At 41.3% G+C, this 21,021-nt stretch overlaps 1 protein-coding gene across 2 annotated transcripts in view; it reads left to right on the top strand.

Annotated features, from left to right (window-relative positions):
* The window catches only part of arhgap32b (Rho GTPase activating protein 32b), a 102,245-nt gene that overhangs the window by 73,226 nt on the left and 7,998 nt on the right, over nucleotides 1–21,021 (top strand). Inside the window, exons 1-6 of one of the 2 annotated variants that reach the window (XM_041951730.1) lie at nucleotides 7,523–7,657; nucleotides 14,050–14,199; nucleotides 17,284–17,386; nucleotides 19,560–19,704; nucleotides 20,179–20,261; nucleotides 20,628–20,735. In XM_041951730.1, the coding sequence (XP_041807664.1) occupies nucleotides 14,094–14,199; nucleotides 17,284–17,386; nucleotides 19,560–19,704; nucleotides 20,179–20,261; nucleotides 20,628–20,735 (545 nt within the window). In that variant the 5' untranslated portion in view covers nucleotides 7,523–7,657; nucleotides 14,050–14,093. Of the gene's footprint in view, nucleotides 1–7,522; nucleotides 7,658–14,049; nucleotides 14,200–17,283; nucleotides 17,387–19,559; nucleotides 19,705–20,178; nucleotides 20,262–20,627; nucleotides 20,736–21,021 lie in introns of those variants that run through there. The other variant, XM_041951729.1, reaches the window with a different exon arrangement.

The following is a 21,021-nucleotide window of genomic DNA, read 5'->3' as shown; positions in this document are numbered from 1 at the left end:
ATCTTCCAAATCCAAAGACTGATTCAACCAATGTGACTCACTGTCACAACCACCCGCCTGACCGGGGTGGGTGAGTGGAGTCGGGGTTCCTAACCAGCGAAAAGCCTCTGGGGTATGGATTAAGTGATGACACAGCAAAAAAACACCGACCCCACAAGATCCACAATTCTGAGGGCTCGTGTCATTATAGACACATTTTGGGTTCTCTTGGACGCCCATGTTATCTGATGTGCCAATGTTTGAAACCTTTTCGAGCCTTTCAGACTATGTGTAGAGTTAACTGTTGCATTACACTCACAGCACACTCCACAATCCATGACTGCGGCCTGCCCGCTTTCCTGCTTTAGAGCAATGTTTCAATGTTTGTTGCTGTTTTTTTTTTTTTTTTTTTTTTGCATGTGTCCTAATTTTTCAATCCTGCATTTTTCCCTTTACAGAGTGTCCGCAGGTCAAGTTTATTATTTAGATGTATCTTATGTTTATGTATCTTTGTTTTTGACTTGTAATATTCTTTAGATATGTTTAATCAGAAATATGTTGGAGGTTTGGTTTTGAGATAAGTCTCACATGGTAAATGGACTGTATTTAGTGCTTTTCTAGTCTGCCGACCACTCAAAGCACTTTAACAACACAAGCTTGCATTCACGCATTCTCACATGGTGGGCATTAACACACTCACACACTGATGTACAGGAGCAATTTGGGGTTCAGTATCTTGCCCAACATGTCTCAACACGTAGGCTGCCAGGCATCGAACCACTGACCTTCTGATAAGTCGACTGATGGCTTTACCTCCTGAGCCACAATCAGTGTATGATATTTAGTATTATATGTAAACTTGCATATAAGTTTATATTCCACATGGTAATAGCCAAAGTCTAATATTTGTTTCTCTTAAACCTGCTGATGCCCTGTTGTCAGTAGTATTAACATGCCTGGAATGAGCTGATACTCAAACAAGTTGTCATTGAGCAGAACAAGTAACTAAATGTAATTGCATATAAGCTGCTTGTTCTCGTGTCAGAATTGCTCTGCTTGTTCTCCACCGCAATGCATCATTAATACTGTTGTTGTCTTACTGCACAGGGATGTACAGTACAGTAGCATGTGTCTTGATTTGTTGCATTTGACTGTGACTCCTCTGCCTCAGCTTCCCCCTGCTCTGGCCTGCAGCCTGCTTCTTGGAGTCTCTTCCCTCCCTGTGCGTGTTGGTATACACACTTCATCCACCTGTCCAGTCACTCCGCCTTTACTTGCTCACACACAATGCATTTGCACATTTGGATTTGTATCACATTTTGTTCATCAGAGTTTGGATGTAGTTAAAGTTATAATCCTTAAGATTTTAGTCCTGGTTGATTCGACGATGGCACCGATTACTGTAGTTTAAAAGTACAGGTCCCAGCATTCTGACAGCATCAAACATTCCGTGAGCAGCTAATTTGTCAGAAATATACCAGATGAGCAACTGATGAGTTTATGTGTTTACAGCACAGCCAAACAAGCTGAAAAGGGTCTATCTGCAGTCTTGCAGACTACATCACACAGACACACCCACTTTACGACATGACACACGAGCTGAGATGTTTTCCTAAACTTAACCAAACCAGCCAGCCAAACTGCGATTCAAGGGTGCATCACATCGTAGGCGTGTCCTGTGGTACTGTGCGTCTGCAGATAGACCTACCTGAACAAACTCGCATTGCTTGACCAAAGAAGTAGCTCAATAATTGGCCTTTCCCCATCATCACCAACCACCATGTGATTTCATGCTGAACACCATGAGAGTAGTTTGCTGGAAGGACAGCAGGAAACAGTTACCTTTCTGAAGAGTTGGAGGTCTGCCGCCTGTTGCTTGCAACCCTTCATCTAGCATCTCATTGTCGTTCTTTCCAATTCCATTACCACTGAAATATTATAAAGTGATCTAAAAATGCAATAAATGGCCTTTTTTTGGTAGACGCATTTTTGAAGAAACAAATGTTGTAAGCGCTAACCTTGGTGAAAAATACATTGTGTTTCCTGTGACAGGTTCACAATAAAAGGCACCATGTGTTTCGTCAGTTACATGCTTTTAATGAGGAGCAGAAGCAGTAGGAAGTGTTGGGTTAGCATTCACAGATATGGTGTTAGGACAGTCAGCAGTGAATTCCTGTGAATCCCTTATGCATAGGAAATTGTAGGAAATTTTAATGTTATCTGCGAGTGGCGGACCCCAACCCCATTAATGAAAACTACTATTTAGAGAGGTATTTTTGGAATGTAAATATACTGAACAGCTGTTGCTGAAAACTGTGGACCATAAATAGTGTCAAAAACAGATTTAATTTCATCTGAATCTTAAGGTTTCTAACTTTAATGTTAAATTTAAGTTCTTTCATGGAAGAAGACATGTTTTATTGTTGAATGCAAACTTTCTTTAACTGAGTATACTTCATTACATTTTTTTAATCTGTTCACTGTCTCACAAAACAGTTTACAGTTACTTACAGTTTAGCATCAAAGTGTCATTTCTATGCAAAGCTACTGAGCTCACAGTCCTGAAGTACACAGTTGCTCTGTTCTCTAACTTGAAGTGCTTCTCTCCCTCTGCTGATTCTCTCATGTCTCCATTATCCATACATCTGTCTGTTGGTCCATCTGTCCATCGGGCTGCATGCAGACTTGGAGATGGAGAGTGTAATACAGGACAGTGCATGGGTGGCCGACCCGCTAAACCACTACAGCCTAAGTTCAGGTAGACAAAAATCCTTTGGTGTGCTGCACCACCACCCCCTAACCAAACTCCACAACCCCGAGTGATGTCTTTGAACTGTGTGACTCTAATAACACTAGTCTGTATACCTATTGTAGAAGCTTAAATTTGGGGATGTAGCTAGGTTTTTAGCTTCACTCTTCTCTTGCTTTTTGGTGTTTCATTACAAGAGGAGGACCTTTCACAACACAATCAACTGTCCTGTCAGTGACCTTTAACACACAACCCCACATTATCTCTACAAATAATGGCCTTTAGCCACATGTGGTTGTCCAGTAATAGTAGCGCATGTATGGCACAGTCATTTGGAAATAGGTCTTTTCATGTGTGTTTGTGTGCACTTTTTTTCATTCTACATGCTATACACTTGTACGAGAAAAGCAAAGAAACATATTTCCCTTCAGTTTTTTTTTCGTAGTCAAAGATTCCTTCTGTATTGTAAAACTCTTCTTCTCATACTGTATTTTGTATGTGTTTCAGGTTTTGTCATTATAGATATTCCTGAGTCTGTTTTACATGGCATGTTGTTATATGTAAAAGTTTTGGGGTTAGAAGTAGTAGTTTAAAAGTGTAACCCCAGTTTTTAAATGTGGCTCTCAAAAGAGGACAGCCTTACTCCTCTAGCCCCTTGTTCTTTTTCTGTTTTCGCCCCTCAAGGTGTATGCAAATATCTTCAGGGGTGAGAAAGGTTACTACAGCATTTCTCAAAGCAGCTGAATGTACTCTGTGTCTGGACGGGGGCCAGCTGTGTTTGTGTGTGTCTGTGCGGTCGAAGCTGAAAGGCCGCGGCAAGGGTGCTGTGGTGCTAGGTCTCGACCAGCCTTGATTTATTTAATCCTTTTACAATGCGGGGGCCTGTAAACCCATCCATTGAGCGTTAAGCTTTGTCCTGCAACAGTAAGAATCTCTGTCTCCCTCTCCATGGTGACTGAAAGAGCACATTCCTGCAGGGAGCCACACAGCATTGGAAAAATGTGCTTGCTCTGCCTAGATCCACTCTGCTCACCACTAACCTTTGCTGTGTCCCAGTAAAACTATGGAAATTGTTAACATGCTGCACTGCTCCAGTTAAAATGGAGACGATAGAAGCTATCAAGAGTTATTAGTCCTTCGGTCCATGTGCTTGTGTTGTGTTGCAGTGGAATCTGAAAACAGAGACGACTTTCTTCACAGTAAAAATAGACTCTTTTGTTGACATCAATGTGACAACAAAGAGTTGTGAGCTTTGGATAAAAAATTATGGTTAGCCTTCTTTCCTCCCCAGACAGCTCAATAGACCTACCAGTTACTGACCCAGATGTAGAGCCCCCTCTGTTCCCCACCTCAGTTCAGGCTTTCGTCATGTCTGGGGACCAGTGATTTGGGCAGCTGTGAGCACACATGAGCCAAGACAGCTGGTTAAATGAAGGAGAGAGGAAGGGAAATGGGGAGAGAATGTGTGAGACAGAGTAAGATTTGTCCTTCTGTTCCCGAGGAGCTCAGATCATTTCCTGGCGCTCTGGTTCTGAGCTGTGAAACTATTCAAGGTCCCTTGTGTAACGTGTTGCTCTGCAGCTTCAATAAGAGACTGTTGTTGTAGACCACACCTTTGTTTAGGGGAGGCTGCTTGTGATTACATACTAACAACTCAGGCGATATTGTAAACTAAGTGAGTGTGGAAAGCACAAAAATCATTTTCTGTACACCTTTACTCCCCTTCAGTGGACTTACTGTGAAATTACGGCTAATGAATATCTGTAGTTCTGGTACACAGAGTTGTACTGCATCAGTATTGTGATCTATTGCATTGGTGTCATCACTAAAACAAACTGTGCACTGTGTTGTTGCAAAGCTTCAAAGCTTACAGTCATTTAAGCACTAGGTGGTAATTGAGATTAACAACCATAGTGAGGTTTCAGACAGTATGGCCTTCTGCTGCTGCAAAATGACACTTCCTTGTTCTGTCTACATCCCAGAAGTGAAAAAGGCTATTGAGATCCATGCAAAATAGCAGCTTAATGATACTTAATCTAACAGCAGGCCTGTCATTCTTTGTATTATATATGGCATCAGGATAGGAGCTCACTACTTCCTGTATAGGTGAACAGTGTTGTTTGCTAATAATCTTCAGTCCTTTGCTGTCTTGACTGTGTCAGTACCAACCAGCCTCCCACTGCTCTGATAATGTCACAAATGTTGAATTCATAGGATTTATTTCAAAGATATCTCATGTAGCACCATACTGTATACAAAGTGCACAAATGAAATAGTCTGAAATGAAATATCTCCTCCTCGTGATCAGTTCAGAGAGAAATGTTAATGGTTTCCCTCTGTACTTTCAGAAGTACACTATTACCCAGCCCATTTCACCAGTATGACTGTGGTCTGTGCTGCGACGAAATCATTTGTTTGAGTTTGACTTCGTTTGACTTTCTCAGTAATTTTCTTCAGTGCAGTGAATAGGAGCTGGGTGGTATAAGGAGAAAAAACTCTTTTATAGAGCATGGCATTACAAACACACGGAGGAGGGACAGCGGTGGAAGAGTATTCACTTCCTTACATGAATAAAAGTACCAGAGAGCAATGTAAAGTTCTAATGCTCCATCACAAGTAAAGGTCCTGCACTGGCAATCCTACTTTAGTGAAAGTATTAAACTATTATCAGCAAAATGTGCTTAAAATATCAAAGTAAAAACAATGGTGACTGATATGTCATTATATCTGACATTATTAGATTGTAATAGTGATGCGTCAATGTGTAAACCACATCTGAATGCTACAGCTGGTTAGGGTGGATTTGGATTTATTATTTGGACTGAATCTTTGCTTTTATATGAAAAACTGGATAATTTTAACTCTTTGGGCCTCGAACAATTATTCAGATGAAACCATCTGAGAAGTCTAAAGGGGCAACTGCTAACAATTTATACATCTGAAATGTGACTGGGCGTTACTACCACACTCTGCTTTTTGACAAGGGATCACAAGCTAAAAAGAAGCCATGGTAGTGACTTTTATCTGCTCATCATATGTTTTTATGTGAAAGCTTATTCAGCAAAGTAACTAGTAACTGTAGCTGTCAAAGAACTGTAGCTGAATAAAAAGTAGAATATTTCCCTCTAACTTGTGGTGAACTTGAAGTATAAAGTAGTGTCACACTGAATTACTCAAAAGTAGAGCCCTACTGTGCTGATATGAAAACCTTTTTTTACAAAACATAATGCAGAAAAAGATGCTTGGGGTAATTTGTAATTATTAAATTCCCAGTGAAGTGTAATGTTTATTTTGGACAATAAAGGTAATTATTAAACTGTAAAATATCCTGTCTCCATTACATATCTTTGTGTTTGATAACCGTTTGAGGGTTGTTTGTCTTTGTGTAACTTGTTAAACGTATGTCAAGTTGAAACGATCACATGCAGTGGAAAAGTCTGACTGCAGTCTTGTGACTCTGGACCAACAACAAATTACTTTGACTTTATTTTGACTCAACATGTCTACTTTGGGACTAAGCGAATTAAGGGTTAGGAGATAAGATAATAAGATAATGCTTTCAGGGGGCAAGGGGCCCCTCAGAGGGGAGAGCTGATTTAAAGTCAAAGCAAGACCATCCTATATGTTGTTTAAGTCGGACTGAATCATGCTGAATGTCAGTGAGTGTCAGCTGGCGGTTGGCCAGTCAGCAGTGTACAAGTTTTTGAAACTCTATCCCCCCATTGAACCAGTTGGATGAGTTATTTGAGTGAATTTGATTTAGTCAGTCTAGGAGGATGTTCAAACTTTAAATTTGACAGCAGCCATGGGGAGATTGGGTCAGAGCGGAAGAAAATAAGAATAACAGGAAGTTGTTTTTGAAATTACTTCCCTCATCCTCTCGTAGTAGCTGTGTTTCTATTTGAACCTTGTATATAGGCCTTGAAATACACAATTACTCAATTCATATAAGTATCTAATTATTGTAAATAAGCAGTTATTCAATTTGGAGCATTTCGACAGAGAATAAATGCTGCTTGTTAGTGTGTGTGTGCAGAGTAAAGGAGTGTTTTCCACTGTGTAAACCACCAGCTTGCCTCTTGGCTGCCCGACTCCCTGCTGCCTTCACATGCTGTTGGAAATATTATAATCAAGCACATGTGTAAGTCAGCAATTTAAGAATGTCCGGGCGGGCAAGGGTGGAGTGTGCGTAAGGGACGCAAACACATTTGCTTTGTGAGAAACTCTTGACCATAATGTTTTATACAAAAAACATGACATTCTTAATGCACATTGTGTCCTCTTCTTGTAACACTGTACAAGCCCCAAGTCCTGTCATCTTTCATGGCATTTTTGTAGGAACACATATTGTAGTTCTATCGGGACTGTAGCACCTAAACTCAGCGAGACTTTACAGCATTTGCGTCCTCTGACCTATCTCTGGGTACTTTAGTGTTGGAGTGTTATGAAGTTCAGAAATCGAAAAGCGCACGATGCAGGCATGGTCAAATGTGTTTTTGCTTTAATATACCTACTAAAAGTTGCTGTTTTGGCCCACCCTCTCCGTCATATTGACTTTTTATATAGAATTTGCATCAACACAACGCACACCTTCGTTAGACTGGCACTGGTTTCCATATTTCGGGGAGCACGTGAACGCAGCATCAGCGGGCTTGTAGAGCAGTGCGGAGCTCAGGGTGGACGCTGAGGACTGAGCACAGCTCTGCTCTGCTCGTCGAGTCGAAACCTCCGACCCTGGATGCTCCTTCTCGCTCGGTTAGAGAGGGACTTCGCCGCTTTTGCGACTTTGGGATAATTGTTTCGTCGTTGTTCTGTACAGGTGTAACAGTTACGGTTAGCGAGAAAACAAAGGAAAAAGAGAAGTTGTAGTTGTACTTTGGACTTTTTTGTTACATAGCCTCAAGGCAAATTCCGCGTTATGGATCAAAGGTAAGAAATGACGTTTGAATTGTGTCGTATTAAATTTCATCTATTCGTCGTAGTTATTGGCCCAGCTTACCTGGACACCGTCAGCAGTACTGAACATAATGCTCTAAGTATGGTGCTTTATTGGGAATAAACGATGTGAAGGAGTGACAGAAGGCGCTTCGACACTCCGGAGAAGTGGAAAATATGCTGCTTCCCCACATGACTCCACATTTTCCGTTTTCTCAGTCGTTACACGTATTCAGTAACCTGTGCATAATGTTTGCTCCTTCACCCTATTTTTGATTTCCCAGTAATGGCATAATGTCGTAAGATGTTGAGGACTTGAAACGATTTAACGACGTAAAATGTGACTTTTGAAGAAACCTTTATCACAGTATAATAAAGAAGCCTCGACATGAGCGCCACGGTTGAGTTAAAGTGAGACCTACTCGGTTTGCCAGGTTGTAAAGTAAAAAGTAGTTTTAATTGTTTTTAAATTTGGCCTGATTATAAGAGCACACAGGGCCCAGCTGATGACGCCCCCTGCCCCTGCCCTCTCCCCCCTCCACTGAAGTCATGATCAGTGGTGCATTGACAGTTTGAACAAGAAGACCTTTAGCTCCTACTGTCACCACACACTTTGACTCTCATGTCCAAACAGAGGTCACTGTCACTCATGGCTGCCTGTTAGTAGGCAGACACTGCTCTGTTGTTTACACACTCAGCCGCCCTCTACAAACACCAACAGGAGATGATGGTAATGAGTGTGAACACAGTGTCTCTCAGTGCCATGGCCTGTTTCTTACTTGAGTAAGTAAAGCAAACATTTTCCTTGTGGTAGTCACTTCTCAATGGACAAGTGTCCTTTTTCCAATGACAGCGATCAGGAAGTGATTTTTATAATAGTCATGAAGTTGGCCTGCTGTTCCTTAAGCTATAAAAGATAAGCTACTGTGGGAAAAGTCCCTCAGCGTTGCCAGTCACAGTTATAGTGACCAAAGGAATATAGGATATAGGATTTTGTGCTCATCAGGTATGTCTTTACATGGTGAGTGAATGCAGTGGTATTTATAAGTTGACAGTCAAAACTGCAAACATTCTCCGACTGGCAGTGTTAACTCACACCGAACATTACTGGTCCCAGAAAGACCTTTTAAAAAAAATCACATCCCAGCCAAAACCCTTGTTCTCTTGTCCGTCCATCCCATTCTCACAAATACAATATCTTAGGAACACCATGAGGGAATTACTTCGAATTTGACACAAATGTTCGCCTGGACTCCAGGATGAGCTTAGTAGATTTTGGTGGTTAAAGGTCAGTGTGACCACACAACACATTTTTGGCCATAAGTCAAGAATTCATACTTTAATTCTGACAAAGTTTTGATAACAAATGTCTCATAGATTAAAATGAAGTGATGACATTTTATATCCAAAAGGTCAAAGGCCAGCATCACTATGACATTACAATGTCGTGCAAAACACTTTTCTGGTCATTATTCAACAGAACAGAGGGGGAGATTGTAACCATATTTCACATTTGGTCAGATACTAAATTGATGACACTAATCTTGGGCGTCCACCTGGAAACTGTGGTGACTGTTTAGATCTTCGTTCTCTTGACTTGAAAATGTATTTGAAGCATCCACATTTTACACTTTTGAGCTTCTTTGCAGCAACATCCATATTTGAAGCACTGTAGTCGACCACAAGCTCATTGGTTCTGCTGATATTGATCTTCAGGTGATTGTTGTTGAACCATGTGATGAAGCTCTGGACTCTGTAAACATCAGTCTATACAGCATGATAGGCAGCATGTTTCTCACTGGAAATTATTCACTACAATCATACATGGCAATGTAGTGATAACTTCTATCTTGCCACAAAAAAACACTTAACACCTTTTATTAATTTCCTCCAAAGTCTTTACTACGTATATTATGAGTCTGGACAGACGTGGATGTGAATGCAGCTTGACTGGTCGGTGGAGGCATACAACCACAAGGTGGTAATTCTTGTCTGAAACTACAACAGTGAAGGGGGTTGGGGGGGGCAGTTTGAATTTCCCGCTCAGCTGCTTTCATGCTGTGCATGGCTGTTGGGTCTCGAGGGGGTGCTGGCTGAAGTGAAAGGGCTGAGCTGAGTTGAGATGAGAGCATTCTGATGTCCTAAGGAGCCATGGTCACGCCTACTGGTGGTTGTGTGTTCAGGGAACACTGACACGCACACTGTTTGTATCAGATGTCTCAGGCTAGGGTCTGCTGATTGGAGCTCTCTTTTCTTTTCTTCCAATCTTTGTCCTTTGAAAAGCTCTCCAACTGAATGGAATGAGGTTACCGGTTTTGGGTTGGAGTGGGGAAAGAGAGCATGATGTTTGCCATTACGTCTGTACTTGCTCGTGCTGTAATGCTGGGCCTCTTTTCTCCTCAACCCTGGCTCATCACATCCTCTTATTAGGCTCTCTTGGGGAAAAGTCATGGTCACACAGTCAGTGAAGGGCCTAACCTCAAACTTGTCAGTGTTCCTTAGGCATTCTAACAGTCCTTCACTGTGTTAGCTTTGTCCTATCTGGAGTTAATTTGTTAGATGTGCAAATGCCAGTTAGGGAAATTGGCTCTCATTTCCATAGCTGTGAACTTCTTGGCCCCCACCCCCCTCCCTGTGTGTCATGTGTCAAAAATATACTATCAGGTTTTTGACTATCTGGAAATATGTGATGATGTCATCAGATAGTGATTTTACCATGGTTATTATATAATTTGGGCTTGAGTTGACAAATTTCTAACTGAAAGCCTGCAATACAGAACAGAGGTTTGGAGTTTGAAGACAAGGGTGTTTACCAGGCAGGGAGAGACACTATCCAGAGGCATCATGGGAAATTAAAGATTTTTGATTCATACTAGGAACTAAAAGTCTTTTTTAAATGTGTCCCCTCGAAGACTTCCTACTCTCTGAAAGTACAACAACCAATCACTGAAATACCCATTTAAATGCCCCCAAGCTGTAAATCTTGTAATGAGAGAAAAAAGAAAACATTTTAAGGCTTTATCAGTCCCACTATCCTTAAATTGAAAAATGAAATGCCCTCCCCCTGCTGGATTTCAGCAGTGAGTGAAGAGTGTCTGTGCTGAGCATGCTTGAAGAGCTGTTGGCCTTCAGGCTGTCATCTGCCTTGACAGTAAGCAGATGGGAGTCTCCATCCGTCCTCTGGAGAGTCATGCTTGTCAGTGCACTCCTCTTCCTCACGTCTTACAGTCAGTCTGGCTTCCTACATAAAAGCGACGTGTCAGTGTAAGCCAACACAGTTGCACAGTCGTCTACTCTATGATACTGAAGGCCCTTTTTGATGCCTCAACAGTGAGTAAACAAAGCTGCCTCAGCGGTTTTGTCTGCGGGTACAGCAGCACAGAAGGAATTTCTTCCCGAGGGGCGAACTGTAACTCCGCTGTTCCCTGAAATGGGCCGATGGGTCTTGTTTGTGGATGCTGGCTCAGAGGCCGTCTGTTCATTCAGTATTGATTGTGCTGCTTCATTAAAATGGCACACAATAAAGACTGAAAAGTCTGATTCAAGCATTATTCATTTACTTGGAGGAGTGAGGTAGTTATAAATCTGTCTACTAGTGTGTGTGCTTTGAGCATCGGCCAAAAGAATCCAACTGTAGAAAACAGTAAGTGACAGAATAGATTTGATTATTATCTGCAGAAAAATGAAATGAGCAAACTCATCACTCAGTGTGAGTGAAGTGTCTTGCAGAGTGTCTAGTGGGTACATGGCTAGACATGCAAGGAATACCATGTCATTTCAGGAAAACTGTTTGTCATGTGTCCAGTTGTTTTTACCCAGCAACTCTTTCCTTGATTGCTCGTCTGATACGATATATGATCTCATTGCACCCCAACTGTGGGATTCAGGATCAAAATTGATGTAGCAAAGCCAGCAATATTGTCTGTTTTTTTTATTATTCCATGGGTTCTTCCTCCTTGTCAAAGCCAGGCGTCACAAACATTACCCGCAATACACCGACAGTTTGGTCAGTGAGTTGGGGGTGTTCCTGCTCATTTTGCTTTCATTTATCCTTGACAAGTTACTGATTTAAAAGAGCAAATATGAGTGAAAAGTAATGAGTGTCACTGAACATAATTGTCTGCCCACAGTATTTTTATTCATGCACTGACACTGTGTGCATATATTTTTTATTAGTATTCTGCCAACACAATAAGAAACTAAATTAATTCAGCTGCAAAGTAACTTTCAATTCCCTTCAGCTCATTAGTTCTACTCTGGACTTGATGTTTGCATTAAAAATGTACTCGATGGACTGTCAGTTAAGTCTCTTGCATGCAATTTACCTCCATAGTGTACATTTCGCATGCAAAACAGGCAAGCTCTCATTAATTTTTACCTAATGGTGTCTGAACAAGAGGCCAAGTCTGGCACAGCACATGTTTTGGATGGTTCTTTTCAATAATGATATTCATAACAGTACGTGTGTATCATGATGCTGTTTGTGACTTCAAATGAATCGTAGCATCAGCACCTCTGACAGATCATTGCTAAGATAGCTGTGAGTAAAGATGCTGCCTTGACACTTTTTTTGTGTTCTTGTTATCTTGAAAGCACACAATTGAGCCTTAGCTTTCTTTAACTCAGCTTGTTTTGGGTCTGGAGATAGTTTGGTAAGCACTGGCCTACTTTCAGTTGTATTGCAATCGAAGCAAAGCTCAGCGAGGCACAGCAAGTAGAACTGTGTTCCTCCAAAGACTAGTTGTTATTTGATTGAATTTTAAATTGCAACCCGTTCATTTGTCTTGGTCTGAAGTCTGGAGCAGATTAAACAAATAGGATGTCAAGGATGTGAACACATGAGAGAGTGGCTGGATTGTAATCTTGACTGATAATCAGTTAAAGGAATGCATCCTGGAATATCAATAAAAAAAACCTGATCGACACAGCAGTTTTTCCAGTTTAGCCCAGAGAAAGTCCAACAGTTGGCATGATCACTGTTTTCAAAGATTGAGTGCAGTTCCAGATGGTGTGGCTGAAGGACACAATGACTATCTATCAGCTAATGGATGTTTTTAATGCAGTGGTAAACTTTCAACAGTTGTTCTTGGGTTGTTGTTTTTTCCCCTTGGTGAGACATTGTACACTGTCACTTCAAATGTTTCTGCTTTCAGGAGCATGGAACATGTGGCTTCTGGGTGCTGCATGCTTTTTTATTTCTGTCCAGGATTCAGAGAGGAGAGGACTGCACACTTAAAGAATAATAACTGTAGGAAGAGTTGTTGGTCAAAGCCAGTGTGACACATGTCCATACAGGATCAAAGAGAGACTGAAAGAAAGTGAGATCCAAGAGCAGAATGTTTTACCTGAAGCACTGACAGGACGTGAGGGCGGACCACTGACACCAGCAAGAGAACAGACAGACAAAACAGATGTCTGTCTGTGTCGTCTTTGAGATGTGTTAGGCCTGAGTGGAAAGCTTTGCAGGGCGGTGATGGTATGAAAGACAGAGCGGCAAGGGCAACTGATGATGCTTTAAGAGTTAGAAAGAAAATCTGTAAATATCAGGATTAGTAGCATCCTCTTCTTCTCAGAGAGAGGTTTGTACTAGAATATAGTTGAATATTCAGCCCATAAGTACAGTGTTAAGATGATGAAATGGTTTGTTTTTTTAGTCATTTGACTGACTGGCATTAGTGCAGCTACCCCTGATTTTTGTGCCTGTTTAAAGACTGATAGACAACTTAATCTAAAACAAATTCTCGGTAAAGGAAATTTCATTAAACAAGTTATTTTTATCTCCGTAGTCGAGTCAAGTAGCTGACCCATGAGTGGAAAAGCACTCTGCTACTGTCGTCTCACCAGTGTGTGATTTTCAGGGAAGAGTTTTTGAGCAAATGCCTGGAGTCAAGGCCAGTTCCATTGTTCCCCCCTCCAAAAATGCAGATTATTTGATTCTCTTGATACCCTTTCCACATCTCTCTAAAGCAGAAAAAACAACTGGTGTGTAGTGTAAGAAGCTTACAACCCTTTCCAAGACATAGTATCTGATTAATGCGGTTTGGGTTTTTAAGTCGGTCTTCTCCTTTTTTGTCTCGTATTGAAGGGGAGTGGAGGAGACTGGTATTGGATGTGAAGGATTCCTTTGTAGTTTCCAGGGAGGTGGTATTTAGGAATGAAGCTTTCGCCTCAAGGAAACTGCACATGCATAAAGGAAGGGTTTGCATTAGAATGAAGCTGAAATGCACAATGGGACAACCCTGAGCAGCTTGTATGGGGTTTCACTCTCGTGCACACATAGACCTTGTGTGAAAGCTGATCCAGTCAGACCCACATTTACTGTGTAGTAGTAAACAGCTGTGTAAGAGATCTAAGATGCATCCTTCCTTCCCTCCCTCCTTCCTCAGTGTCTAAGAAGCACGGGAAACTGATCACCTTCTTGCGCTCCTTCATGAAGTCCAGGCCCACCAAGCAGAAGCTGAAGCAGAGAGGCATCCTTCGGGAGAGGGTGTTCGGCTGCGACCTGGGAGAACACCTTCTCAACTCAGGACATGATGGTGAGAAACATGCACACACACCTGAGCGCAGTATCCATTTATGCTTTTTTCGGTACTGGCATTCATTCTTAAATAGTGACCAGGGCTGTCATTTACCAGGACCTTGATTTACAGCAGAGAGAGCAGGCCTGTGTATTAGAGACTGGCTTTGATACCTAGTTTCACCTGTTCCCTGGTTAATGTAAACTCAAAACTTTCTCCATGTTACGGCACTAATTGCAGTCATGCCATCTCACATGACTGACCCTGCACTCTGTTGCTTTAACAGAAGTGCTGTTTTCAGTCATGGCCATTAATGAAGCTTAACAATCCCTGCAGCTTTTTCAAAGTAAAAGTCTTCCAGGGTGTCTAGCAGTGAATAGTTTAACATTTTGAGAAATATGATTATTTGCTTTGTTTGCTGAGAGTTGGATGAGAATATAAATACCACACTCATATCTGTCTGTTAAATATGAACCTACAGCCAGCAGTTGATTATCTTAGCTTAGCATAAAGACTGGAATTTGGGGGAAACGGCTAGCCTGGCTCTGTCCAAAAGTAACAAAGTCTGCCTACCCGCACCTCTGAAACAAGTTAACCATCATATTTTCAAACTGCACAAAAACCAGTGTGATAAAACAACTAGTTTATGCATAGGACTGTTTCTTGGCTGGTGCAGCGTCTCTGCTGGTTGGCTGGCCACCTCACCATAATAACAAGTCTCAAGGAAGTGGCTGACCTGGACAAGAAATACTTACGAGTTTAATTTGAGAATTTATGGTATTTAGAAGTGCAAAGTGTCTGTGAGGTTCTTAGCCATCATGATCCTTTAAATTTAAATTCTGAAAAATAATTATAAGCTAATTATTACTGTACTGTATGTACATATATTTGTATGTAGTACATAATGACTACCAGACACACCTTCTGCTTCCTCCATTCCAATTTATGAGCTAATGCTTTTTACATGAGAGTCATATGTATCTCCTCAAAACAAACACACAGCACACACTGCATGTAAACACCTGCTCTGTCCACCCTTTCCATTTGTAATTAAGATTTTTGCTGGGCTGAAGTCTACACCTACATTTATCTGCTGTAGCTGAATTGATTTTCCATACTCTCAGCAGCATGATGTCTGGCAAGTGAGCTGATGTGATGGCCTCAGTGACAGAGTGGGAGGATAATGGTGTCCTGATTACACTGTAACATCAGCTCCATCCAGCGTAATGATGCTGCTGTTGAAGCATGATCAATAACTTCATTTCAGTTCATGTTGACACCAACTTGAAAACCCATTTATTCATGTTAATGGATCGTATTCTGTGATGGACATGAATGATTCTCATTTTACCAGCATATTAGCTCACAGTGATCACACTGTTGTGGAGCGAGTGTCGTCCATCTAACAACCTTCTGGTCACAGATGTTGGGTGCTCGTACGTTCATGTGAAGGAGTCAATCCTTGACTGCTGTGAATCCTGCCTTGTCTAGGTGTGGAGAGATAAGCCCCTCTAGTGAACCATTACTAGTGACACCACCTTTAATATTGGGATGTATGGAAAAGATTTCACTTTTTATCAGATGTCTGCTGTGCTGTCATCAGCTGCTCCAACAACACACTTTGGGGAAAAATGGAAAGTAAAAGCCTATGCTCCAAATAATTAAATTTACTTTCATACTTGATTCTTGATACATTCTGAGTGGCATGCTGGCAAGGAACCGATCAAGGACCGCTCAAGAACAAGGGATGTGCGTACATTGGGCCAATGGTGAGCTACCACCTGCAAATTCCTTGCTAGCTTGGCACTACACTTTCTGGCTGAAATTTCACCTTTTACCACATAAGAAGTGGAGATTGAGGATTGAAATCAAAAGTTAGCAAGTAATTCCTGCTGGGTTTCATTGCTGTAGCTTCTCTGCACTGCACCATCACATCCAAACTGTGGGTGTCCAAAGTACGTTAGCCCATTATTAGCCCAAACATTTCTGCTTCCAATATCAGTGTAAATGTGTTCAGTTCCACTCTGCCATCATGGCAATGGCAGCTGCACTCTGGAGTGCAACACATAAATCAGCTGCAAAAGATTTTCACTTTTTACCGTACTGAAGAAAAACTCCCTCTCTTTATACATCCATGGCGGCATCATAAAGAATCAGAGAGCATTTGAGAATATGCAAGATTAGTATATGCCCCCGAGTGCACGATGAGTCATCAATGTTTTTTTAATGTTTTCCAGGAAATACCAAACTCTGAAACACCATTAATGAAATCTACAAAACCAGATACTGGCATATAGCTTTTGTCACATATTGATAAAAACATTTGGTGATTTTGACCTCATGGGAACTTCAAGTGGATGAATTCTTGTTGTGCCGAACACTTGACTTCACATTCCAACACATGTGTATCTTTGTTATGAGAAGACCTCAGGACAAAATCTTGCGACATGAAGGGCTTGGAGAGGATTCATCCACCATCACTGTCTGTCGTCTGCTGCAGAATGCCAACTCGTTTCCTCAAATCTCGCCTTGTTTTCTGTTTTGCTATGTGTGGAATTCATCTGAACAGCTGCTTCAGCAAGTGTCCCACACTCTGACATACTCTGAATGATGTGTGTGGTGGGAGGCCTGGGAGCCTCCTCATACACATACACCATCCTTTGCTCCCATACACACACACAGATAAATACCATGCCTGTATGAATCATGGCTGCTGAAGGAGAATGAAGAAGCTCTGTGTTTTTTCTGAGGTTTTTTTTTTGTCTGTTCATCTCTAACACACAGTCACTTGTATTTGAAGCTGAGGATTCCTGATTGGCTGCTTCACTCGCAGACAACAACATGTTACTTTGCAATTTGCTTCATCCCCAAAACTGCATCAAAAAAATAAGTCAAAAGACAACCAGCAGCAACAAATAAAGAAAGCTCTTCAGGATATGTTAGTTTCTACTTTACAAGGTCCAGGTGTTCCAACCTCAGCACTAAAAAGTTAGTTATTCACACATCAGAAAGGAAAGTCCTCTTATTCTTGACCTTCTATTGCAGTGAAGACTAGACAATATTGACTGAGTTATGTGCTGACACAGTTTTTCCTCTTCACAGTGCCCCAGGTCCTCAAGAGCTGCACTGAGTTCATCGAGAAGCATGGTGTGGTGGACGGCATCTACCGCCTGTCCGGAATTGCCTCAAATATCCAGAAATTGCGGTAAGAGACACAAACTGCTTATTTCTTACAGTATTTGATTCAAGTGTTTATCAGGGTCTCCACTTTGTGCGGACTCTTTCACAGAAATGTCCTTTGTAATAGGAGGAGCTAACAAATCTGATCTGACAATACCCCTCATCTAAAGGCTGATGAATTCCATTCCTACTAAAGAAAACAGAAAACAAGATGACGTGCAGTGCAACAGTTACTCCTCATCCAGTTTTTACTATTTAAAGTTGTCTTACCAGGGGTGTTGTATGTTGGCAGTCAGACAGTCAGAACAGTTGTGGCTTATGAAAGGCAACATGCATTGTGTGTTGTGGGCATGTTAGATGTTACTGTTTTTGTTCTACTATGCTGTGAGATGTGTACGGGTAATGCTCTGTTTACATGTAGACATATAGGATAGCATAGGATTGTGCCTTCTTATGTGGGTGTGACCACATGCAAGGCTGTAATTTCCACTTTTACAGTTTGAGTTTAATTTTGTCACTAAACTCTCTCAAAACAGTGCCCCCTGATTGCCCAGCTGCCAAATCCAGATGTGAAAAGAGGAGTTGATAGAATTGTTGATACACTCTATTATTAGGGTACGCTCACAGCAATCTTAAGCTTTGTGACCAGTGTCAAATGAATTTTACGACCCTGGTGTTCACGTCCCTGAGGGAAATTTGTGTTGGGCGCAGTGTTACAGTCCATTGTTTCACATAACAGAACAAGCATCACAAAAACATGCAATATATATGACACTGTCTTAGACAGTTGCTTCACATTAAAACATCTTGAAGCACAAAAGCGACATTTGACTGTAAATTTGACATGGCGGCTTAAAACAAACGAAAAAGAAGCTAAGTATTGCTTATGTATTTAGTGCATATTGCTCTGTAGCATTGGAGTTCAGCAGCTTGATGGAGGCAGGAACAAACGATAGCTTTAAGTGGTTTGATTTGCATTTTGGCACAAGTTTTCTTCCTGATGGCAGAGGTTCATATTAATAGAGGAGGGGATGTTGAGAGTCTACATGACGTTTGTTGCTTGTTTCATGGCTGCTTTCTGGTAAAAGTTTTTTATGGGCTCATATTCTATCATCCCTATTACCTTCATTGCTGTTTTGTGCATGTTGGCGAGCCTGCTTTTCATTTGCACTGTAATTCTGTATCTAATGATGCTCTCCAGGATTCAGCTGCTAGAACATCAACATGATCTGGCTGCTCAGTCCGAGTAAGCAGGTTTCTCGGTGAAACCAGGCTTTGCAGGACATTAGAAAACACATTTACTTACACTGTAGTAACCTGGTTACTGTACATCCATGCATATATACAGAAGGTCAGATATCAGATTTTTCGCCTCCCCTCAGAGCGTGACAGTGTCAGACAGTATTTGAATGTTCTGCAGTAAAAACCAACTTATTTAAATCTTTAGAGGCTGCTTGATGTTCATTTAAGTTTGAGCCCAAGTTTGGATGAATTTAAGTGCTTAGTTATGCACATTGATGGAGTGCCCTAAGTCTCTGATTGGTCAGCCTTGTTGGGGCTGTACTGTATGCAGAGCTGCAGACACTATCAAGGACTAAAAAACAACTGCACGATTTTGGAATAACAATCATTAAACATAATTTTGTGCACAGGTATCACTGTATTCATCACTCAAAGCAAAGGCAGTAAAGGGCAGTGTTCCTGAGAGGAGAATTGAGTTTTATGAATAAAACTATATTTCAGTTTTAACGTCTTTGCATGCTTTGTTTATTTTATTTCATTTGTATATTATTTTTGTGGTTGGGGATGTAAAAACAGCCTCATTACAGTCTCAGTTCAGTGAAACTAAATGTAGAGTGTAGAGAAATGTAGGCCACATTTCAAAATCTTCTGGTAGACTTAGGGGGACAAGAAGACCAGTTTCATTATAATGAGTTATTTTCTAGTGTATAAATTAATGGAAATAAATTGCATTAACGTAGGTGTTTTAGTCGGAGAACCTCAACTTGGAATGGATTTTTTCTGAAAAGTTGTGCAGACACATTTCAGTTATTTTCTTTCCTAAACACAGCTGAAATGCCTCTTGACTTTTTTCATGTCTGTATCCATCCATCCAACTCCTGTCATTCATTGTTGCATTTTTCTTCAGAAGAAGTCAGTTTGTTGACTCTGCCTTTGCCCTCTGTCTATTTCATCAGGCATGAGTTTGACTCAGAGCAGATCCCTGACCTGACCAAAGATGTTTATATCCAAGACATCCACTGTGTTGGCTCGCTGTGTAAGCTCTACTTCAGAGAGCTGCCCAACCCCCTGCTTACCTACCAGCTCTATGAGAAATTCTCTGTAAGTAAAGCCTGAGGAGGACTAACTACTTCTCACTTCTCCTGCTAACGTGTGCATACGTTTTGCTAACTTTTATATACTTGACTTCTTCTTTTGAGTTTCTGTTCTTACCAATGCCCGAAAAGAGACTTAAGAACTGATTATATTTGTGCCTGATCTCTATAGAAGAGAAGGGAAGTTCTTCAGAGTTATGTTGTTGGAATTTCTCAGATTTGTGTAACAGTTATGAGTCACAGACACCCCTAAAATCATAGCATTGTGCTGGCCACACCCTGTCATTACAAATGCAGCAAACCGCTCAGTGTGACTTGGGATAGAAACCTTGTCCAAGCACAGCAGAGAATCCCTGAAGATAAAGTAAATGTTTGCAGGTTGTTATGGTGGATGGGTTGAAGGGGGGGTTGACACACTAACACATCCCACTATTTATCTCCCTCTCCTTAACTCCACATCTCCCCCTTGGTTTTTCTAAAGGATGCTGTATCAGCAGCAACAGACGAAGAACGACTCATTAAAATCCATGACGTCATCCAGCAGCTTCCTCCACCGCATTACAGGTCAGCGCAGAGGCACGCTGCCCCCCTTTGGCAGACTCTAGAACTGCCAGATTATGGATGAACACCATGTGCATTAGCATCAGATGTATGCCTGTTCATGTTAAAATCAAGGGTTTTTGTAATGCCCCACTGTATTGAATGGAATAACTCGACAGTTCCCAGCAGACCTTTGCACTGGTGATGATGAATTGAATTTCCTGTTATTTGTGGAAGCAAACAAATGCTAATTTCTAAGTGACATTCCTCCGAGATTTGAGACATAGTGAAATATTGATGTCCTGAAGGACTACCTCTATCATGTCCATTAGTTTGCACATCACTAGTGGGAGCCAATTAAATCTGAATAAATGAATATTTGATTTGTAGGACCCTGGAGTTCCTCATGAGGCACCTTTCCCGCCTGGCGGCGTTCAGCTACATCACCAATATGCACAGTAAGAACCTGGCCATCGTCTGGGCACCCAACCTACTGAGGTGAGACACCAACCTGCTCTGTGGACTGGTGTTTGTATGCATGGTTTTCTTTGTAGTGAAAATACTGTAAATCATCACCTATAGGCTCTACACGTTGTAGATTTTAAGTTCCCTTGAAAGACAGTATATGTAAGTATATTTCAAAATTATTCTAATGATCTTCCCAGTTTGACCTATTTGTAGTGGATCTTATGAGGGTTTCTTTTATACTACTCACATTAATGATTTCCAAGACTTGAATCAGCTGTGATAATGGGCTCTGTAGAACAAAGAACCCTGTTTCCTG

This window comes from Chelmon rostratus, chromosome 14 (assembly GCF_017976325.1).
Source record: "Chelmon rostratus isolate fCheRos1 chromosome 14, fCheRos1.pri, whole genome shotgun sequence".
In the NCBI taxonomy this organism is placed as follows: domain Eukaryota; kingdom Metazoa; phylum Chordata; class Actinopteri; order Chaetodontiformes; family Chaetodontidae; genus Chelmon; species Chelmon rostratus.
Note: the sequence above shows the minus strand (reverse complement) of the source record. Positions and strands in the feature narration are given on the sequence as shown.